This window comes from Acipenser ruthenus, chromosome 15 (genome assembly GCF_902713425.1).
Source record: "Acipenser ruthenus chromosome 15, fAciRut3.2 maternal haplotype, whole genome shotgun sequence".
Taxonomy (NCBI): Eukaryota; Metazoa; Chordata; class Actinopteri; order Acipenseriformes; family Acipenseridae; genus Acipenser; species Acipenser ruthenus.
Genome location: NC_081203.1, coordinates 18,579,893 through 18,603,114, shown reverse-complemented (window position 1 = coordinate 18,603,114; position 23,222 = coordinate 18,579,893). Strand labels below are relative to the sequence as shown.

General features: G+C 44.9%; 1 protein-coding gene across 3 annotated transcripts; it reads left to right on the top strand.

Annotated features, from left to right (window-relative positions):
* Positions 1–354: 354 nt before the first annotated feature.
* LOC117422669 (mitogen-activated protein kinase kinase kinase 9-like) lies at positions 355–22,874 on the top strand. 3 transcript variants are annotated; one of them, XM_058987300.1, is made up of 11 exons: positions 355–1,270; positions 2,273–2,686; positions 6,017–6,153; positions 9,397–9,545; positions 10,812–10,995; positions 12,311–12,554; positions 12,738–12,860; positions 15,012–15,162; positions 15,753–15,865; positions 16,765–17,445; positions 18,000–22,874. In XM_058987300.1, the coding sequence occupies exons 1-11, from the start codon at positions 838–840 to the stop codon at positions 18,386–18,388; spliced, it is 3,018 nt and encodes a 1,005-aa protein (XP_058843283.1). In that variant the 5' UTR covers positions 355–837; the 3' UTR covers positions 18,389–22,874. The 3 variants fall into 3 exon arrangements, 2 of the variants coding, with proteins under 2 accessions (XP_058843283.1, XP_033893804.3); XR_009307378.1 differs by having other exon boundaries at positions 358–1,270; positions 6,017–6,197; positions 10,812–10,987; positions 16,765–17,880; positions 18,000–18,122; XM_034037913.3 differs by having other exon boundaries at positions 358–1,270; positions 6,017–6,197; positions 10,812–10,987.
* The last annotated feature ends 348 nt before the right edge of the window (positions 22,875–23,222 follow it).

Below are 23,222 nucleotides of genomic sequence, written 5' to 3'. Positions count from 1 at the left end.
TTGTTTACTGTTAGCATTAAAGACAGTGCTGGCGTCAAGGTTATACTATGCAGTTGCAATAATTTACCATATTTGCCATGTTTATTAATATGCTTTATATTTGAATTTTTGATTTTAGTAAACCAAAAAAATAAATAAATAAAAAAAGCAAATGACGCAGCTGGCCTAGACACTGGAATCAAAGCACCAGACTGATTGCCATGGATTTGAGCGAATAGGGCAGAACATGTGTTCCCATTCACCCAACACATTGTAACCCGTCTCAGATGTATTTTTGAATGCAGTACTGTGACTGCTAGATGTATTCGCGCAATATTTAATATTGTATCGTATTTTTACTGAGATTCGGGTGTCGGGCATTGACAGTGATTGACAGGCGTCGGTGCCCAACTGGATACCAGGCATGGCGCATAAACAAGCAGGGGAAGGTCTGAATCTGACAGAAAGGCGGGACCGGATAGAGATTGAAAGGAGAATACACCATTCAGAGTGAGAATCTGGGTATTTGTGAGGAGATTTGTCCAATGGCGTTTCTAGCGGGGCGGGTCCTCGCAGTGTGGTCGAGAGATGGATTCGAGCAGGACGGGACGGGTAACAGCAAAGCCGCAATTCCCATTACAGCACTAGCGGCGATAATCTCCTCGTCCGTAGCGGAGGAGAGCGCGATGGACTGTCATTAAATGCCGCTGTTTTTAAAAACAACGCCACTGGCTTCTGTGAATTCCAGGTGGGCTGTGACTTCTTCGTGGAGGAGGGTATCAAGCCCGTTTAAATTATCCCCTGTCAGGTGTATATGAGCTGCCGAGATCATCCACACTGCCCCTATGGATCGGTTCAATGGATGCCTTCAAATCCCCATTTAATAATAACTCAAGTGCCACTGGCTCTGCTTCCCAGTCAGCCAAGGCCGGCAGCGCTGCGGAGGCGGCGGCGGCGGCGGTCGGCTGCCAGCGGAGCCCCTCCATCGCCCCTGCTGCCCCAGCCCCGTCGCCAGCCTCAGCCCCTGCGGTCTCTGGATACTGGACGGCCGTCTTTGACTACGATGCCAGCGCGGAGGATGAGCTCAGCCTGCGGAAGGGGGACTGGGTGGAGGTCCTGTCCAAGGACTCGCTGGTCTCCGGGGACGAGGGCTGGTGGACGGGAAAGATCGAGGAGAGAGTCGGCATCTTCCCTAGCAACTACGTGAGCAGCGGACAGGGCATCTCTGACCAGCTGAGGGGCAAGGCGGTGGACGAGTATGCGGGCTGCCCTGCACTGCCCTTCTTACACCGTGAGTGAAACTACTGAGCTTGCAGTTAGCTAAGGAGCTGACACACTGTATTTACTCGTGTGAGATGAGCATGACTCGGTACTGTCAGATAACTCAACTAGTTAGTGTACGGTAACTTCCTTTGTTTTGTTGCATGTTGTACAAGCGCATTTTGACAGCGACACTGTAATAATCAAACGCCTGCGCAGGCCGGGAGGATGCCTGTCTGTCTCAGCATAATGTCACCCAGTCTTCTCCGTCACCTCTCTGAATCGCTCCTTCCATCCCCCGCTGTCTCTCGGTTCTTTCTTTGTCCCTTCGTTATCTCACGCCCTCCTTTCACCAGTATTACATTTCTATCTCCATCCTAGCCTCGTTTCTTGCACATAAATATGATATAACCCATTCACATTACTGCAATATCATTCTGGACCGATAATCTATTCAGATGCAGTACAATGCGAAGTGTGTACGCTTGGATAGTAAACCCACACCAGGGTTTCAATTCCAATTCCTTTTTAAAATCAATTCCCAATCCCCTTCTCTTTTCATCAGTTAGAATGTATGGAATTGGAGTTGACCCCAGCCCTGCCTCACGTGGTTTTGTTGTGTTTCAATGGCCTACAATCTCTGTACATAGCTGATGATTGTGTTGTGCAGAGGGGAGCCCTGACATGTATTGTGCGATGTATAAAAGCTGCATCTCCCTGTTGCATGTCCGATTCGTCTCTGTAGATCAGACAGTGACCCCAAAGACATTCCTGAGGTGAAGTGACCTAGGAAGTGAAATGTTAACAGACTTCCTAATAACAAGTCAATCAAACTGAGAACTTTCTTGAGGTGAAGTGGGGTGAGGTGGATCATGTTGAATGGACTATAACAATAACTCTCTCTCCCCTCTCCCATTCTCTTTCCATCTCCCTCTCTCTCACTTCTACCCCCTCCCTCCCTCTTTCTCCCCCTCCCTCTCCCTCTACCTCTCCTGCTCTCCCTCTCTCCCTCCCTCTCCCCCACTCCCGGCAGTGCTGGAGATTGACTTTGCAGAGCTGGCCCTGGAGGAGATCATTGGGGTGGGTGGGTTTGGGAAGGTGTACCGGGCGCTGTGGCGGGGGGAGGAGGTGGCGGTGAAGGCTGCGCGGCGGGACCCTGACGAGGAGGTGGGCCAGACCCTGGAGAACGTGCGGCAGGAAGCCAAGCTGTTCGCCATGCTGCGGCACCCCAACATCATGGCGCTGTGCGGGGTGTGCCTGCAGGAGCCCAACCTCTGCCTGGTCATAGAGTTCGCCCGCGGGGGCTCGCTGAACCGCGCGCTGTCTGGCAAGAGGATCCCCCCCCATACGCTGGTGGACTGGGCCGTGCAGATCGCCAGGGGCATGCACTACCTGCACTGCCAGGCCATAGTGCCCATCATACACCGAGACCTCAAGTCCAGCAACAGTAAGTGCCCACCTCCCTCCCCAATATATAAACCTGCTTAAGCAATAGCACCCGCATTAGAGGGCATTGCCTTGGTCGACTGTGTCGGACAGTGTGAGCCATTGGCGAGGGCGCTACCTTACAGACAAGGTCAGCTATCAGGGCAAGCCCTGATAAGCAGGGTTTGATTACCAGAGAGACTGGTAAACCCTTGACTGTTTTTAATGGTGTTCATTCTGTCTGAACATTCCGCGGCCATCTTCCATGTGGTAGTGCCTGCAGTGGGGTTTCCTGATTCGGGGATGACAGTTCTGAAGTTTCTAATAGTGTTAATGCCTCATACACCATCAGAGATGATTTCAGACTTTGATATTCACACCGTGGAGGGAATCTGTTAAGGAATCTATAGGTACACTTCACTTTGACTTGTGACCTAAGACAGCTGCCACATAGGGGTCATGTGACTTTTTGGTTTCCTGGAATAGAAAGACCTAACGCTTTGAGATGTTAGCTTCATAGTCGGCACACAGCTGCATTCTGTGATTCTCTTGGTTCAGTTTGATCAAGGGTATCGTAATCCCCTCGTGTCAGACAGTTCACAAGCCTGCAGCCACTAAAGTGGCAAAGCCTCCTAGCTCAAGACACCACTTGAGATAGTGACTTCATATTTGCAGGGTTGTCAACATTCTGCATGAGACATGTTAGTGATCATGCTGTTGACTTTAAATTGTTCAATATAGTTTCCTTGGGTATAAAGTCAGTAATTGTAATATTTGGTACACAGCTGTATTCTATGATTTTACCAGTACATTTTCATGAGCAGCGTTGTGCTGTAAAAGTGAACGGTTTCACTGCCAAATTCAGCTGGTAAGTGTTTGTAGCGTTGTCTGATTCATGTCAAAGCATCTTTGATAAAAGATGAGTTGTTTTAGTGTTTTTGTTTAAAGCGATTTTGTATTTCAAAGTGAAGAACACACACAAATGTTTGCGAGGTTCCTGTTCCAATCATATTAACCCTCACGAAAACTCAATGCACCAATTCCAGTTCTTCATAACTCGAGTTACGATTATTCCACAAACCAGATCACATGGATTGCTCTTTCTAGTAGCAAAGCGATAAGAACTATATTGCATCTGGTACAATGCAAGTGATTTTGTGCTGACAGAACAATTACCTGTAGAGCACGTTAGGTCAGATTCTAGACGTCATTAGCGCATCATTTTTGCATAGTAAAAACACACCTAATAAAGTTACTAGAAATAAAGAACTTGTCATCTAATTAAGAGGCTTGGGAGCAGATGCTGCATGAAGTTCTCAAAGCGTTCAGCTTGTTGTATAACCCTGCATTGCACTGTGCAGGGTGGGGGGAGGGGTTGCTAATGCTGCCTGCAGGGCGGGCCGTGTTGGATCGCCTAAAGCCCCAAGCCTATTAGAGAGGCTTTATCCTGCACTTGAGCAGTGAACCTGCACTGGGCACTGCCTAGCAGTTAGCTCGTCTTCCCTGCTTACATCACCTGGGCTGGGTTACTCTTCACTCTCATGGTCATTTTGTATAAATACAGTGAAGTTTCATATCTGTGAAACTCTCTGAGACTGTTAAAGGAACCTACATCAGTCCAGAACAGTTTCATGTATATCAAACTATACCATAGGTGTGGACTAATTATTAGAGCTGAGAGACTGGGAGGGAGGCAGTGTGGTCTAGTGGTTAGAGCTGAGGGACTGGGAGGGAGGAAGGCAGTGTAATCTAGTGGTTAGAGCTGAGGGACTGGGAGGGAGGGAGACAGTGTGGTCTAGTGGTTAGAGCTGAGGGACTGGGAGGGAGGGAGGCAGTGTGGTCTAGTGGTTAGAGCTGAGGGACTGGGAGGGAGGGAGGCAGTGTGGTCTAGTGGTTAGAGCTGAGGGACTGGGAGGGAGGGAGGCAGTGTGGTCTAGTGGTTAGAGCAAGTCTTTTTAAACCCCAGCTTGCCAGTCTGTGTTGATTTACATGACAAAGCCTCCTGAAATGTATGACTTTGTCCTCAGCCCTACCTCTGTGTGGATGTTGACAGATGGTCTCTTTTGAATCCAGGGTCAGAGCTGACATTGATATTCAGCCCCTGCAGCTGCCTCAGGAGGTAGGGTGCACAGCGTGGCTCCAGCAGGCTGCACACTCAAATATAGGACAGGCTTTACAATAACAGGAGCCAGGCAGATTAGGAGCTGGCTTTTCCATGGTCATGTTCCACCAGCACAGTATCTAACCTGCAGCATCCGAGGGGTAGTTTGATGTACGATACTGTAAAACAGCAACTGCACTAGGATGTTAAGAGGCACAGAGCTTGTTGTAGATTGGGGTGTACAGTCATAAAATAATACTTAACCATAATAAGAGTCCCAATATAATGCTTCTCATAATATGCAGGCCACTATACAATATCGCAATACATAACCATCCAGTTCAGAAATTTCTGCAGCCTCCTACTGTTCCTGCAAGCTTGGGAGACTGTTTCTCTCTAATGACCCTGGATTCATGCTCTCTTCTGTCGCACTGGTTACACACTGTGGGCTCCCAGTTTAACTGCTGCCAGTTTCACTGATTTTGATCTTTTTTGGGTTTGTAACTATAGTGAGGTAATGGACCAGGGAAGTGTAGCAATCGGATTTCTGAATTCTACTGGCTCACAAAGGCAGATCGCAGTGTTACGAGGCAATGCAGGGGGAGATAGAGATGCCATGAAAAAGTGGAGAGTTGTTTTTGCTGGGCTTTGTTTCAGGTCTGGTAAGGGAAAATAATTTTTTATGAAGTTAAGGCTAGGAGTGTAACGATACACCGATGTCCCTATATGCAGGTTACGATATGATATTTATCGCGATACACGGGATGGTTCTGATGATGCAGAATAAGATCAACGGATTTTTGAATAATGCACTGTTTTGTTAAAGGCCATGTTCATACCAACCATAAAACATACACCTTAATTCGAGAATCATTTGATGAACTACACTGTGCCATGTTGTGCTTTTGGTCTTGGTATAACAATACAAACGATACAAACCTCTATTACGATACAGTACACCATGTAACGATAGTATCCCGATTCATTGATCCAGTTGTTTCTGTGCTCGTGTAGCAAAGCTGTGAAAGTGTTTCAGGGCTCCCATGTCTCTGTGTCTCTTGCTTAACATTACAGTCACGTTACAGTTACTTTCACTCGGGGCTTCAGTTGCGATTGCACAGTCTGACTTCATTAACAAATCTCTCCTTTTCTGTCTCTCACACTCCTCCCTTCTTATTCGTCCCATCTGTTCACATTTCCCTCCTGTCCCTCTTCGTTTCCCCATTCCGTCTGACTCACCCTGGTCTTCAGTCCTGATTCTGGAGAAGGTAGAGAACGAGGACCTGGGGAACAAGACCCTGAAGATCACGGATTTCGGGCTGGCGCGGGAGTGGCACAAGACCACCAAGATGAGCGCGGCAGGCACCTACGCCTGGATGGCACCCGAGGTGATCCGCTCCTCCACCTTCTCCAAGGGCAGCGACGTGTGGAGGTGGGGAGAGAGGGGCACAGCTGGGAACCCTTTTCTTCAGTGCTTGCAGTTGAATGAACACCCTGCAGCCACGGCTTTATTATCTGCTGTGCCGATTTGTTTAGATATTTTCATTCACACATCGTGGGTCATTCAGCTGGGAAATTCATTGCTCTCCAAGAGATCCATAAGAGTGAATAAAAATATCAAAACAATCAAGATCAGGTAGAAAAATAGGGGGGGGGGGTCTGTAACACTGTGCTTCAGAATCCATTCTCTTACCTCTTCTTAGCTTTATTAACTGTGCTGGTCCCCTGTTTGTGCTGAGAATCTCTTGGTTCTATGCTATAGATAAGGTGTGATGCTTCAGGTCAAACTGTAAGGAAACAATCAAACTTTTTGGCTTGTGCCTTCTTCAGCGTACAGGACGGTTCTTTCCATGACTTGGTTTGTTGTAGTTTTACCTTGCTGATTGAGCGCTTTGAGGTTGTGGGCGCTACAGATGAACTCAGGGTTCATTTTAAGGCAAAGGTGATGTATTTGACCTTGTCATGAGCGCTAAATTCACAATCTCCACACAAATGAAAGGGTAGAATCGACCTTTGAAATATTATTAGTAAGTGAGGTTTCCTAAGATCGAGTCAGAAATGTCACACCAGACCTTGAACCTGATATTCAAAAGAGAGAGAGAGAGAGACACACAGACAGACAGGACAGAGATACAGAGAGAGAGAGAGAGACACAGATAGATGAGACAGAGACAGAGAGAGAGAGAGAGAGAGAGACAGACAAGACAGACTCCTGCTGGTGTTGTAATCCCTCTCAAGACAGTAATAGCAGAGCTGTGCTATTCACGGCTGCATTAAGGATCTCTCGTTCCAAGGACCTTGTTAGATGAGCTCTGTGCACAATCAACCAGGCCTGGGGCACTAGCCAGCACACTCCCTCTGTTGTACTACAATTGGTTTTGCCCTTCTAGTTTCCCATGGTACAATTGCATGGTCATTTTTCAGTTTTCCCATGGTTGTACTATGCACTTTACCTTTGTTTACTATGGTTTGCCATGTTTTTGAATATACTTTCCAATACCTCACTGTGCTTTCCAATGCTTCACCATGCTTTCACTATGCATGTATTACACTGCTATGCTTTTACTGTGGGAACCTGTTATAAGGGTGGGATTGAGGAGATCACAATTTCTTAAACAAGAATTATTATACACATTTTATTTGTATGTTGATCTTCTAGTAACACATATAACAGGTAATGCATTGATCTCATTTCCACAAAGTGTCTTTCTCCATCTTGTCAGAATGCTTTATTTGTGTATCAGTGGCTTTGTTTGTGTTTGTGTTCACAGTCGTAGTCGATGCACTGTTGCTGTCGTCTTCGTCAGCACTTTTAGCCTTCTTAAAGAAGTGGTTTGTAATAGTAGACTGACTGTCTGAATCAGACAGCTGTGTGGGAGATGGGAGTCATGTGACTTAGCTTGCCTATTCTGCAAGTTCCGGCTTGACTCCACTGCTGCCCATAGAAAATAGAATCCGGTGCGTAAGGCTGCACTACACCTCTGCCTATGACCTCGTTTGACTGCCATATTGAGGTCATGTGGCTTCAAGGTTTCTGGGGTATAGACAGCATACATTTTGAGTTACTGTCTAAATATGTGGTGCATTTTCTGATTTTCTTAATTAAGCTCTATTATGAATGTTGTCCAGCAATGTTCACAAAAAAAAAAACTAATAGCAGGATTTCTCCGTAACTGTATCACTGGCCTTGGAACGTGAGTGACTGTACTGTGCTCTCCTATATAGCAATGCACTTGCAATTCATGCAAGAACATCTAAACCCAGTTTTTAAAAAGCATGTTCTGGAATGCATCCGTGTGTGCTTTCCTTCCAGAAGTCTCTGTATCGCTCCTGTTTCCTCTGGGGTAACATTTAATAACATCTAATGCATTGTCTCCCTGCGGCCACAGGTGGAGATTCTTCATCTTCCTGCTTTGAAACGATTAACTGCTGTCGGTAGTGATTTATTTTGCAGACTCCTGCAGCCTAAATGTTACTGCACATACAGTGTGCTGATGTGGAAACAGCAATTCAAGTGCATGCAACTGCTGTACAGTACTGAGGAACCCATAACAAGACATTTTAATAAGTGTGTTAAATAGGACACAACTGGGGTGCAGTATTGCTTCTATAACCATGTTTAGAATTTAGACAATTCAAAATTACATCCAGATATTAATAGGACTTACAGAGAACCAAGTGGAAAACCTGATCTATAAACTGTACACAAGATGGTATCATCGTATTACTTGTCATTATTATCTGGGACTAGAATGGAAGGGGATGTGTTTTTTACTGTCAGAAAAATGTGCTGCTGCATTTCCACCTCTAGGAGGCGCTGCTTGTCATTACTTGCTTAGTGATTTGATGAATCGCTTTGAGACCTTACAGCTTTTGAAAAGTCGCTCCCGTCGTGTGAAAGTCACGTGGAAGATTAATCACTTTCACTGTGCGTCTTTACAGTGTTCAGTAAACTTTGTCCAAAGGAAGTTTAAAACAGTATAATACGGAAGTTAAGATAGCAGTGACATTTTAGACCTGAAGAAGTTCTCTTTAAGATGAAGCTTAAAGAGAATGTGCTGTGTGTGTGTGTGTGTGTGTGTGTGTGTGTGTGTGTGTGTGCTAAATGAATCAGGTGTGTGTGTGTGTGTGTGTGTGTGTGTGTGTGTGTGTGTGTGTGTGTGAGATAAATGAATGGCAGTCCTCCACAGTTATAGTGCCATCAGTCACCAGCACATGTCTCTAGTGCAGTGCTCCTCAGAGCTTTTTGGCCACAGGGACATTTGTGTATTTCTCACAAGGTCGAGGGCGTGATCATTGTTCTTTTGTGACATTAAACAAACACGCTATTGTGAAATGTAAAACAAAATGCAGATGTATCAAATGGTAGCTAAGCAGAGACTGTAAAGGCTTTAGTTCCCCTTTAGTGTTCCCGGTTATGTTAGCTGCTGTAGCGGGCTTGTGGATTTGAGGACCACTCATCTACAGAACTGCTGATTTCAGCTTTGAAGAAACTTGGCAAGGGCAGGGCTTTCCTTAGCAGCATCCTGAGATACAAGGAAGCACCAGTATCTCATATATATATAAAGAGCAGTGGTGAATGCAATATGATTTGATGGTCCTAACCACCCTCTCCCTCCTCCCTCTCCCAGTTACGGAGTGCTGCTGTGGGAGCTGCTCACTGGCGAGGTGCCCTTCCGTGGGATCGATGGACTGGCCGTGGCGTACGGCGTAGCCATGAACAAGCTGGCTCTGCCCATCCCCTCCACCTGCCCAGAGCCCTTTGCCAGGCTCATGGAGGGTAAGAGACCCCTCTCTTGTGCCACTGGCACAGGCTGGCTTTTGTTAATAGATTTGGTCCGAATCCTGCCTATTATAACAGCAATAGATTTCAAAGCGCTTTGGAGGAAGAACGCCCCTGTGTGATCGCATTAGTGCAGTCTAACCTTTCTAATATCACTTCACAGGGGCTGAGCAAACAGGGATGGGAATAAGACTCCCACTGCATAGCATTTCCAATCCTGGTTTTGCTGTGAGTTTAATAAGACACACCTTGTTACCTATACACTGTGGCTAATCAAGCTTGTATTGAAACCTGTAATGGATGAAACTGCTATGCAAAAGGAGTCTTATTATTAGTGGTGGGCAATGATATGAAAATTGTATATCGATATCGTGCACATATTTTGATATCGATAATATCGAAGTCTTCCAAAACACAGAAATACAATAACACAATTGCAACATCAAACATATATACATATACAGAAGTTAACAGATATTTACATATAAAAAGCAATAAATTGCTTTAACTTAGTGGTGCTTTGCTTCACAATATCATAAAATATTTCTATACTTCACTGCGCACAGACTTCGGGGTTGTTAATTTTCTATCTAATCTGGAAGTAATTGAATCTTCAGCTGCTCTGTGTATAAATGCTGACCCCTGACACCTCTAAAGTATTAAGCACGGTGTCATGCTGAATTTTGCATTATTTTGAGATCTCATTTATAATACCAAAAGTTCACATTTTAAATAATAGTGCAAGTAATCACACAGACAAAATGCAATGAACTGCTGACTCATGCACACATCTCAAAATAATGCTAAACAGATGGCCAATAGTGATATAATATTTGACACTGCAGATGTCTTTCTGCTGCAGGTAGTATTGTAAACATGTATGATATATCGGTATAATATATTTCACTCCCTTTATATGTCGGACATTTCAGTTCTGTACCGCAACACTTACTTACATGTGAGTTGGTTCTGAGACATACATTTGAATATTCAGACAAACTCTGCTTGAAATGTATTCGGTGGTAAAAATGAGTGTTAATAGAGAATTTATAAATCTCTCCTTTCTCAGGTCATTTTGATGTACAGGGTTTCTCCTGAGAGACTTTTGTTTTCCAGCTAATTGAAATCTTTTTTATTTTGAAAGAATGCTTTCATGAAAAAGCCCCGCTGGTCCCAGCTGTGCTGATGGTGATGCATGTTGGGTATGATTTAGAGGAGTGATTTCGCTTGCTCTGGAGGTTCCTGTGGTTTTGTTTCAATCAGACTGCTGGAACGCAGACCCCCACGCCCGGCCCTCCTTCACCAGTATCCTGGACCAGCTGACCGCCATCGAGGAGTCGGGCTTCTTCGAGATGCCCTCCGAGTCCTTCCACTCCCTGCAGGACGACTGGAAGCTGGAGGTGGAGGAGATGTTCGAGCAGCTGCGAGCCAAGGAGAAGGTCTGTCAGTAAGGAGGCTGGGCTCTGTCACCCGGGGCATCCTCTGTTCTTCTGATAGGGTGGAAATAGAGTTTAAACGTTAGCCAAGTGTTAAGGTAATTGTAGCTGACGAAACCATTCCATATATCTTACTGGTTTGTACTTCCGTTAGCTCATATGTCCAGTTTTAAAAGAAATGCATGTTTAGCAAACATGTGTCTGTTGTCATAAATATGGAAGCCTAATCTAGCTGTTTACATTGTAAGAAGTGTACAGTGGAGGCCAATATATTTCATATTCAATATTTCTTCATTCTCCGAATCAATTCAATGTTGCAGTCATTTGTTAAACAGTGATGGAGGGCTCCTCATCATGGCCTTTCTGAGTGGATCATTATTTGCTTTCTAGCTATTCCAAAATGGTTTCTGAAAAGACTCCTAATTGTGGGGAAGTAAGATGGGGAAGCATATTAGCGTTGCGCTGTGCACCGACACCCCTGGGTGAGGCATTGTACACTTAAGCCTGTGCAACACTGATATGCTTCCCCGCCTCACTTCCCCACAATCAGTAAGGTATGTTTGACCTCAAAGGGGTTAAAGCTAATGAAATAATTTCATAAACCTTACCAGCTGTGCAGCTTCTATTAGCTGTGCTGGTTTCACATGTGCAGTTTAAAAAGAATCAGGGAAATGAATACTGTTCTTAATGCATCCAATATTGTCATTATTTCAGGCTTGTTTATGGGACTTTGTATTAATTAGTAAAATTTATTATTATTATTATTATTATTATTATTATTATTATTATTATTATTGTTATTATTATTTATTTATTTATTTCTTAGCAGACGCCCTTATCCAGGGCGACTTACAATTGTTACAAAATATCACAGTACAAAGTATCACATTATAAAATATTACATTACAGAACAGATAAGAGCAATTGTAAAGTACAATAAAATCAGTAGCAAAAAAAAAGTTTAAAATAAGAGCAAAATAAAGAATAGTGAATTAACAATCAGACACAATCAGTTTAGATTTTCTGGAGGTAGATAATTTCAACACAAGGATGAATTCTACATCTCGCACAAAAACATGCATGTGAATATTATTATACATTGTGATATAATGTATGCATTGATAAAACTATTACAGCTCTTGATTATATTTCATTTTAATCTCTTATAACAAAACCAATTCAGAGCTTTAAGGAAAGCCTATGCTTCTGGGTATCAGGCTATGTGAGGCTCCCAGTAGGGCAAATAATCTGTCAATGAATATTGAATGGAGGCTATCAAAATAAAATCCGTGCCGATCGATAATGGATTCCGCCCTCATTCCTCAGGAGCTGCACTCCTGGGAGGAGGAGCTGAGCCGAGCTGCACTGCAGCAGAAGAACCAGGAGGAGGCGCTGCGCAGGCGCGAGCAGGAGCTGGCTGAGAGAGAGATCGATATCCTGGAGAGGGAGCTGAACATCATCATCCACCAGCTGTACCAGGAGAAGCCTCGCGTGGAGAGTCGCAAGGGCAAGTTCCGCTGCAGCCGTCTTAAACTGAGGGACGGGAACAACCGGATCAGCCTGCCCTCAGGTACAGCACCATGTACAGCTATACTCAAGAGAAAAGAAAATACATTTTGAGCAATATGTTGTTCAGCTGATTTATGTGTGAATAAAAATATTAAAACAACCCCCCCTCTCTCTCTCTCTCTCCTCCCCTTCTCCTCTGTCTACTCTCTCTTCTCATTTGTCCCTCTCTCCTCTCTCACTGCAGATTTCCAGCACAAGATCACAGTGCAGGCCTCCCCGACGCTGGACCGCAGGAAAAGTCTGATGGGGAGCAGCTCCAGCCCCCCTGCCAGCCCCACCATTATCCCCCGACTGAGAGCCATCCAGTGTGAGTGCCTCACTGCACAGACAGGGAGAGGCAGTGCCTCGCTGCACTGCACAGACAGGGAGAGGCAGTGCCTCGCTGCACTGCACAGACAGGGAGAGGCAGTGCCTCGCTGCACTGCACAGACAGGGAGAGGCAGTGCCTCGCTGCACTGCACAGACAGGGAGACGCAGTGCCTCGCTGCACTGCACAGACAGGGAGACACAGTCAGTGCCTCAGGGCTGCACAATTCCAGTCCTATTAAACGTGGAGGACTCAGACCTCAAGCATCAGATTTGTTCGCCCCTGCCGTATCGGTTATGTGAATTAATAACAAATGCAACCTGACTTTAAAATACTTTAAATTGTGGCTTAAAAGATGGTTTATTATTATATGCATTTGCAGAATATCGTATTTCTTACACGGTATACTGCTGTGTGGCATTCTCTATTATTACTGTTTAGAGTGGTCCCAGCCTGTGGTCCGCGAGTAAACTCCAGGTGGTCCACACAACTCCCAAAATTCAGTTACACAATTCTTGCAAAAACCCATTTCTACACAATCACACGCTATACAATATGTATTACTAAGCAACCCAACAAAGAGCTTTAACCACATTATATTTAGTAAGATATGTTGTAGTCTGCATTTCCCCCTTTATCTGTTTTCTTTTATTATGGGAGTGTTTATACATTAATATATATTACAGCTCCCTTTGATCCAATACAGCCTTGAAAGCCGCTTGTTTTATTTATTTTTTACATTTTGACTATTTTTTTAAACTTTTAAATTGCATTGCCTGCCTCATGATGGCTTCCCATGTACCCACGTGGACCTCAGAACTACATTTCCCATCATGGGAAAAGTATTTCCAACGTATCAACACATGGGAACATGTAACACTATAAAATAAAAAGGACCTTATGTACCCTTTAATATCTCACAAGACTATATGCCAAAAGGAAATTCTCTTAACACTACTTCTGGAAACACTGTCCAATCATTTCATTTTTGGAATTGCTTCCCACCCACCTCGTCTTCGTATTCCGGTTTGTTTTTTAGATGCACATCGACTGGCGACTCAGTGAGTACAGTAAGTTGTGTTAGAAGTGTTGCGGGGACCAGCACTGGTATTTACATGTACTGGATCCCAGGACGACCCAAAGCCCTGGTGCATTATTTGTCAGGAGGATTTGTCAACCAGCAAAATTGAGACGCCATTTATCTACAAAGCATTCAGAATGTGAAAAAAATAGCCTTTTTAAACAAAAGAAACGGGAACTTTACCTTCAGCAACTTTCAGTGCACAACATGACAACATTCCTTGATGAACTGGTAGTGGAGATTCAAGCTCGGGGATCTCGTTAGGTTAGGTTAGGTACGTCATGTAAATACTTTCTACATGTACTTATACACATAAGCCTACAGATTAGTTTCAAAATGCTGTTGTGAAAAAATGCATGGCAAGTGATCCATGGGAAAAATCCAAACACCAAGGTGGTCCCTACATTGAAAAAGGTTGGGAAGCACTGTTCTCGATCATTATTTAAACATCACTATTTACCTGGCTTTAACTCTTCCAGGAAAATCATCCTTTCTCAACTCAAACAAAGCTGAATTTGTGATGTGACGTGGTTTCAGAAATGATCTGTTGGATGGTTCAGCTTGAGTTAGTTCATGAGGACATGCCAATATGAAACACAATTTCAGAGAGCACAGCAGTTAAAGCTGCATATTGCTGGCAGGCACTGCAGTAAAGGTTTCAGTGTCTCACTGCTTGCATCCTAGAAGCTATGAGAGTGCATATTTATATTCACAGTAAGCTGGTTTAAAAAATGGGCATATTGATCTAAGAAATTGCCTTATAATAAAGACCTTCTACATATTTCTATTTTTATATTAAAAAGCAGGGATAATATTGACACACTGAATCCAGTTTTGTTCTCAACCTATTATAACGTGTGTAAAGCTGGTTAAGTCAACCTTGATTAGCCCTGATTTAAACAGAGCCTGGTGTGAACTAATATATTATTGATATACTTGCGTCTGTTATGTATCTACTGCATGTAAAGGTCTGGTATGAATCAGTGTTTTCACACATTGAGGAGGCCAGTTCTGAGCCAGAGACAGACCTTGTGGCAATGCTGTGTTTTATTGGCATGCTTGTTTTGCAGTGACCCCCGGAGACAGTAACCAGGGCTGGGGGCGCAACGCTGCCTTCCAGCCGGACGGAGACGAGGAGGAGAGGAGGGGCCACAGGAGGAAGGGCCGGACCTGGGGGCCGGGGCCACTCTGTCACAGAGAGCTGCAATGCGGGGAGGAGAGGTGAGGGTCAGGGGCCGGGAACATGCCTACTCCTATAGGCTCGGTTCAGAATCCCACATGTGTGTTCACTGTCACTCTCTAGTGTTGTCTCTGCTGAGATCTTTATTTAACAGGATGACCGTTCCAGCTATTTCAACACTTCTTAAAGCTGAATTTCTCTGAAGAAGTTTGCAGCTGTAATTTCTGTCCCCTCTGTAAATGGAATTTTGTTGAGATTTTCCATTTACTGGCTCGCAGTTGCCACAGTTTCAGAACAGGCAGAAATCGCAGTTGCACACACCTAGTGGTCATTTCTAAAAACACCTTGCTTCAGAAATTCAACTTGTGTGTTTAGGGCCCATGGTAAACCAGTCATAGAGGGGCAGAAGGACACTTAAACCAATTTTCGGGTAAAAGCAAATTTCTGAATTCTCACGTGTTAACAAAAATTGGAACAAGTAAAAGCATATGGAGTAAAGCTAGAAAGATCTTTCAACCTGGAGAAGTTTTTATTAATTACACAATTAATCTAAATCTGTTTGAGCAGCTTTAAAAGCCGTCGGTCAGCCCCGAGGTGTAACTCGCTGTCTCGTCTGCTCTGTGTTTTAAAGTGTGAAGGTGCTGGGCGATGGGAACAAGCAGTGGTCCTGCAGTGCCCCCAGCCTGGGCCGAGCCCCCCGGGGCAGCCCTGCGGTGCCAGGGGTCCCCAGCCTTGCGGAAATGGGTAAGAACTGGGGGTACCTCTCCTCAAGAGCCAACAGACAACAGAGCCTACTGCGAATGTGTCATTATAGTCAAGTAATTCTACTGCAGCCCCAGATGGAACTGGAATTGAATTAGAAGTTTTTATGTGTCTTGTTTCAGTTCAAGCACAGCACATCCCATCTCTATTGTGTTAATAAAGTTCCTTACCCGTTCGTGCTCTTGCTAAACCCACACAGAAAGAAGAAACATTAACTTTAATATCCAAAGAGTTGCATACATGAAATAATCTAGTAGCAGCTTCCTGTTACCTCTGGAATAATCACACTTGGCCAGCGCAAACACTTTCAGTTTGTGTTTACTAATGCTGGCCGTAATGTAAATATTCCCTTAGTATCAGTATGCTGAGCACAAATACTGAAGGGAGGAAATAAGACTCCTGTTTCATAGCATTTCACCAATTCCTTTATAGTAAAGGGATCCTAAAAACCAAGTTACTTCTGAAATGACTGTCTCCTTTCTCTGTTGATTTGCTATTTTAGTTTGCTAGCTGGTGTTCTAAAGATGACAATGATTTCGCCTCACCCCATACAGAGCTCGAAAGAGCTCATAGTGTGAGATTATGTGCACTGGGTAAGAGCTGTTATGAGGATAGCTGCTCCATTAATAACATGAATGTGTCACTTTGCAGTGTGGGTTCTGGCAGCTCAAAGTGTGCGAAATTATTTCTGTTATAATGAGAGACACGCCACTCATGCTAAAAATGTAAATAAATCAAGATTGCACAAAATGCTATTAAATATATAAAGTGTTTTTCTAACTTTACAACTATGCTGTTTGTTTAATGCACGGGATGGAGCTGTAACCAATCCTTCACAGCTGATTCATCCTACCTGCTTTATAATTACCTTTTTTTTGCAGAGGATGAAGAAGACTGTTTCATCAAGGAGGTGGAAAACACAACCCCGCCCACAACCCACCCCAGCCACTCCTACCTCTGCATCCCCTTTAATCGGGGGGAGGGGGAGGGGCCTGTTGCTGAGGGCAGCGGGGAGTACAGCCCTGCGTTCTCCGCCCCCGACACGCCCACCACCATCACCAGCAGCAGCAGCAGCAGTGTGAAGCGAAGCCCGTCCGTGGCCCGCAGGTCCGAGCTGGTGCTGCTGGGCTGTGGGGCTGTGCTGGCTGCCGTAGGGCTGGGCCTGGACCTGCTGGGGGGGAGCAGGCAGGGGGAGCGGCAGACCAAGAGGGAGGGCTTCTTCCACCGCCGCAGCGCCAGCCCCACCGCCCGCAAGCTGTTCCCCAAGGAGAGCCCCCTCCCCCCAGCCCCGCTGCCCTCCTCCCTGTCCTCTCTCTCGGACTGTAACTCCATGCGCTCCCTACTGCACTCTGACAGCGAGGAGCTGCTGGCCTACCGCCTGCCCGGGGCCCTGGCGAACCCGCTGGTCAACACCCACCTGGAGAGCTTCAAACGGCACCCGCGCCAGTCCCTGACCCCCACTCACCTCCCCGCCTCCAGCGCACCACGCCAGCCCCTGCGCAGGACCCCCTCCGATGGGGCCATCAAGAGGGGCACTGCAGAGGGGGCCCGTCCCGGGACAGGTCAGTACCGGCCAGTCTCAAACACCAGCCTGAGCTCAGCTGAGAGCTATGAAACAGCAGGCAACCTTTTATAGCAAAGCAGGTTCATCAGATCTCACCATGGGTATAGTTTGAGCCACAGCATCGAAATAAGCTTGATTTGATATTGTTTGTGAAATTTGATTGACAATGTCCTCTTCAGCGAAGTGCTTAAAAAGTTGTCCGGTGTTACATGTGCCGCCCACAACCACCGTTCCCAGTAAGACATGCGTGTTTCACAGCGATATGTTTTATAACATAATCCTGATTGTTTTCATATTTTCATTCACACACATTTCATTCAAATCACCTGGGGAATACTTGCCAGGACAGGAGAATTCCTCTTACAAGCATCGCAGTGGGTCCAGATCACACTTCCTCCTGCAACAATGCTAATGCTCTGATAACATGATTGAGGTAGAACTTTGAGAAACTAAGGAGACCAACATTTTACCTTCATCAGTTTTGTTCACAGAAACATATCATTTGAGCTCGCCTCCCTGTCTCCCTCCCTCCCTGTCTGTCTCTCTTTGCAGCCAGCAGCCCAAAGCGTGACGACACGCCGGTCCCCCGTCTCCCGGACCCCAATCTGGTGTTCCCCCCGACCCCTCGCCGCCGCTGCCCCGCCCCCCTGCAGGACCCCACCCCCGAGCGGCCCAAGACCCTGGACTTCCTGTCACGACCCCGGCCCACCGCCCGGCCTCGCCTGGAGCCCTGGGGGCGCTGTGACTCCCCAGCGCTCAGCTCCAGCACCGGCACCCCCCCCACCCTGGACTCGAGCGGTGGGAGTGGGGGGAGCGCGCCCGAGGAGAGGCCCGGGCTGCTGGACCGGGACGTGGAGGGACAGAGCCGTGACGCCACCCTCCCCCTCTCCAGCGCGTACAGCTGGGCCCCGTACCGCCTCAAACACAACTTCTGGTCCTAGCGTGCCTGCCGCCCCTCTGCCACACCAACAGAGAGCCCACACTCACTGGCAAGGCACTTTACTGTTGGGATTTTAGTGTTATTATTTATTCATATTTATTACTGCTTTGGAAGTGCTGCCAAATTGAAAAACCCAATCATTCCCAAATCGTCCTCCTAATATGATTTTTTTTTGCTGTTTGCAATCGTTCTGAGTGGTTCTTATTGCAATTCATAATATATTGCTGTTTTATTTATTTTCCTTCTTGTTGTGTGTTATACTTTGACTTTGAGTTGAGGAGCTGCTCTTCAGTTCTAATTGCCTGCCATAGACATACTGTAACCCAGGCTATACAAAGTGTCTTATATCAGTAAGTGCTCAGGTATGTATTCTCAGCAATACAAAAGAAAACTCAATTGAAAATGGCAGATCACTAAATGGCGCTATCCCCTCTTTCGGCTGTTCTGTCCTGGGTTACACATATCTATGGCAGGCAGCTACAAACGAAGAGCAGCTTCTAAACCCGGGTCCAGTTTGAGTCGTTGCAATAAAAAACGCACCGAACGCTTGAAACATTATGAAAGGGTATTCTGAAGCTTCTTACTTGTAACCAAGGGTGGATCCAATTCCAATCAGAAGCATTCTGATTCTCTCCCTCAGCATGGTCAGATGAGAAGACTCTCTGAAGACGCTGCTGGTTTGTGGTGCTGGGTGGTGGGGCGTTCATTGACAGTGTTACCCTTACTACTCAGACCGCTTGCTCACTCAATATCTTTGTATCCCTGCATAGATGATTGTTCTTCAAAAAGAAGATTTTAACAAGCTGTCCCGCAAGTGCAGTGGCACCCCAGATCCATTTAGAATGACTGTCTGCTGGGATATTTTGTTCCAAAATGTTTTTCCTGCAACGACTCCCAAAACTGGTATCATGTTGAATGTTGTGTACATTTAGACCGTACGGTCTGACCAGCTCTTCCTGTGGGATTAACTGTGGTTTGATATGGAGGAACCAGCCAAGAGACGGACTGGAAACCACTATGCAAAGCCAGAGGAGGATGTCGTTGCCCCTCTCAATTCCCGGCTGCAGCCCAGCTTTAACCCCGTAGCAACCCAATTCTCCAGATCAGACCGGTACTGCTTCAGTGCGTTCCCCTGCATTCTCCAGATCAGACCCCTCTGCCGTGCCTCTCCCCCTCGAATGGGACTCCCAAGCAGGGCTGGGATCAGCATGAATGTAGCAAGTCAGCTGAATGTCTGTCCTGTAATCTTACTGCTGGTTGTGCGTCACTTTCTCTGTGTCAGTTTGGGCACGTTCTGGCCATTCATCTCCTGTGAGTAGCCTGTGTTTCTGTTTCTTAATGTTGCTGCAGAACCATCATGTGCCCGCCGTGTATCCATTCACACCCACACTGCTGTGTATTGCTGATTCAGCTCCCTCACTTCAGTACCACACTCTGGACCAAGTCCTTTCGAGTTTCGATGGTGGCTCTATTTAAATATTGTTACGGAGTAACTTTTTATGGGTCAGAATTAGCACAGTTAACTAAGGCATTCTTGTTTTGAGAATCATACTGTATCATTTTCTGTTTCACTCATCAAATCCTGGTGTCTTTTTAAAACTCAGCAGTTTAAAAGGGATCATGTCTTCTCTCTACATACAGCAGGATCTGTCCCCCTGCAACGCCCTGCAGTCCAGTGGATTTATGAAATCCCGTGTTTGTTCTTTGTGGTGTTTCACAGTGATGTACAGTACGTCTTCCACTCACCGGGGGCAGTGTTGCTGGAGGAGAGGTTGGTTGTTACACTCTCTTGTACCAGATGTACTTGAAGGTTTGAAATGATTCTGAGAGCTCTACAAGGGACACAGTGATGCTTTAAAAGGCTGATTTAAAAAGCTCCCAGGATGTGATGAGAGTGATATACAAAGTGATTCTAAATTACAAGGAGAATACATTAGATAAGTAATGTACGTTTCTAAGCATGTAGCTGGTGTACCGCAGACCATTATTTTTCCATATTGTTTTGGATTGTATTTTATGCTGCTAATGTAATATCTTGAGGTTTGTAGGACTCGTGATTGTTCAAACCGACACCGTTTTAAACATCACCAAACATGATGCCCTGATGCATGATCAGGATCGCGTTGCGAGGATCAGAGAACTCTGTGGCCTTACATATTATACATATTTGCAAGCTGGGCAAATCATTCCCCATATTACACCAATTTCATCACTCTTTAATCAGATAGTTTATTTCAGCTGAACAGAAAACGTCCCTCTGTAAAGGTTTTCCACAGTAAATGTGCAGGTAGTTTTGCAGTTTTTCCCCATGGTTATACTACGCATTTGCCATGGTTTGCCATGCATTTTAATATGCTTTACCATGCTTTCACTATGCTTTGTTTCACTTTGCTGTGCTTTTACTGTGGGAGACTTTTATAAAGGTCCCTTCAAAGTCTACAAAGCTAGTCTACTCGTGTATCTTGCAAGTCCTTATGTGAGAGGGATTGAAATCGACACGCTTCGTGACAGCAGGTACTGTGATTATAATACAGAACAATTTCAAGTTGCATGGTTGCAGCGATTTCCAGCAATTCAATGACTTCCTTCATTAAGGGATTGGGTGATTACTCCAAGCAACTGCAAACATCATAAAAAGGTAAAGTGTTCATGTGTTCATGCAAACCCCAGGAAGACCGTTCACAGCTCTGCAAAATTCAAAGAATAAGAAGTCATGTTTATAACAAGCAGATAGCTTGTGTTCCAGCCGTAATCCTGTTTCAGTGTTTGCTTTATTTATTCATTTATGAATGTATTAGTTATTGGAGGTATGTTTTTCAGATCTCACAAGAGAAAGCGACAGTAAAGACACTTTCAACAGTGTTGCAAAGCCCATACAGTGTTAATCATATGTATTTATTTTTATTGAAAGGGGTTTAAGCAGATTAGATCCCGCCTTTCTTGTTGTGCACATCAGTTAGTTTTGAAAGAAACACATGTTATAGCAAACCTGTATTTTCATTTTAAAAAGTGATGCCTGGGACCATACTGGGTTAAAGAAAGCTCTGTTGCATGCCTTACTTTCATGTAGTGTTGCACTTCCTCGGTCACCTGGAGAAATTGTCCCCAACTCATCAACACCTTTCCTTTCATTTACCAATCAGCTGTGAAACAGAAAAAGACTACCAGATAGTAAGCCACGCAGAGCAGTAACTCTCTGTAACCTAGCGTTGTAGCCAAATATGCTTTCATTCGTTTCTATACCATGCATTTCTTTCCAAACTGCACACGTGTGACCTACACAGTGAATAGAAGTGACAGGTAAGACATTGAAATAGTGACTGATTTGCCTTAAAAACCCATGTAGAAAATATCAGCACTGTAGGTGTGAGGATAACAAAAACACAATGTATACAATATAAACAAAATCAAAGTTCTTTCAGAGCTGCGGTACGTCATGTATAACCTCCTACTGGTGCAAGAAGTCGCAGGAGCATGACTATGTGGCTCACAGAGTGACAGTGGAATAAAGGGGCAGCAAAGCCTGTGGAGCTAAATTTACCTTTTATGGAATGGGAAACAAACTGGACTGTCAACAAGGTCTTTGTTTCAGATATAACAGCGTGCACAGAGAGCTGTGGAAGATGGTTGAAACAAAATGATGGTGAGACACTTGTGTTTTAATGCAGTGTGGTTCAGTTCTGTACAAGCTGCGTTTGATGCACCTGAATTATTACCACTGTACGTTTCAGAGCAAAAATAGAGAACCAATTAACCAATCAAGACTGTGTCGTGACAATATAGACGCTGCACTGCAGTGGAAGGTCCAGCCAGCTCAATCACAAGGCAGACTGGCTGATTGTTGTAAATCTCTCGCTAACTAGAGTGCCTCCTTCTGGCAAATAGGAGTATCTGCATCCCAATCTCCAGCTACAAATGGCACAACCCAAAAAAATCACTGCTGCCATCTCCAGATTGCTTCTGCAATTTAAAAACAAGCAAACAAATAAGTATGGTACTATTGTTTTCTTCCTATGTATGTCCATGTAAAAAAAAAACACTACATTTTTTATTAAGTTATTTAAAGTTGTAGAATACTATTGAAATACAATGAAGTTAAAGGTGTGATAATATCCTCCTCAGCCTAACCAATGGGGGGTTCAGAATTAAAGGGCTTTACTGGAGTCCAAAGTGAATGAAGTTTTGAAATCAGCAAACCAATGAAGAGCTTTGCGGGAATGTGCTGAGGAGAGAAGGGAAATCGGTCATCACTCGTTTCAGATCATTGTGGCCTGAAATCTCCACCAAGGATGCCAAGCAGGCTTGGTTTTGTGGCTAGATGTATTATATGTATTCTTATTATTTATTATTATGGCAATGGTTGTTATTAGTGTTATTCCAGTGATGGTGACAGCAGTATTGTTATTGTAATAAAATAAGATACTGTTTTAGGATTGGTGTCAGCACTGGAGCACATTCAGACTTGAATAAAAATCAGAGTAAGAGGATTTGGGAAGTGTGTTTTTGTTCTTGTGTCTGTTTGACGGCTGTTCTCGAAAAACTGAAACACGACGCACACACACTAGCACTGAAACATGACACACACACACTAGCACTGAAACATGACACACACTAGCACTGAAACATGACGCACACACACTAGCACTGAAACATGACGCACACACACTAGCACTGAAACATGACACACACACACACTAGCACTGAAACATGACACACACACTTATTTCTTGTTCAAAGTTTTGATAACAACATATCAAATAATGTCCTTTTATTTGTGAAATATTTGTCTAGTTGACTACCTACCCCCTTGTTGACGGCTATGCAATGGGCTGACT

What these genes read in the sequence shown, in the direction of transcription:
- LOC117422669 (XM_034037913.3), top strand. Translation starts at nt 838, where the DNA reads ATGGATGCCTTCAAATCCCCATTTAATAATAACTCAAGTGCCACTGGC. An exon ending in TGCACTGCCCTTCTTACACC is followed by an intron (nt 1,271 to 2,272) that starts GTGAGTGAAACT and finishes CACTCCCGGCAG; the next exon opens with TGCTGGAGATTGACTTTGCA. An exon ending in AGCTGCGAGCCAAGGAGAAG is followed by an intron (nt 10,988 to 12,310) that starts GTCTGTCAGTAA and finishes CTCATTCCTCAG; the next exon opens with GAGCTGCACTCCTGGGAGGA.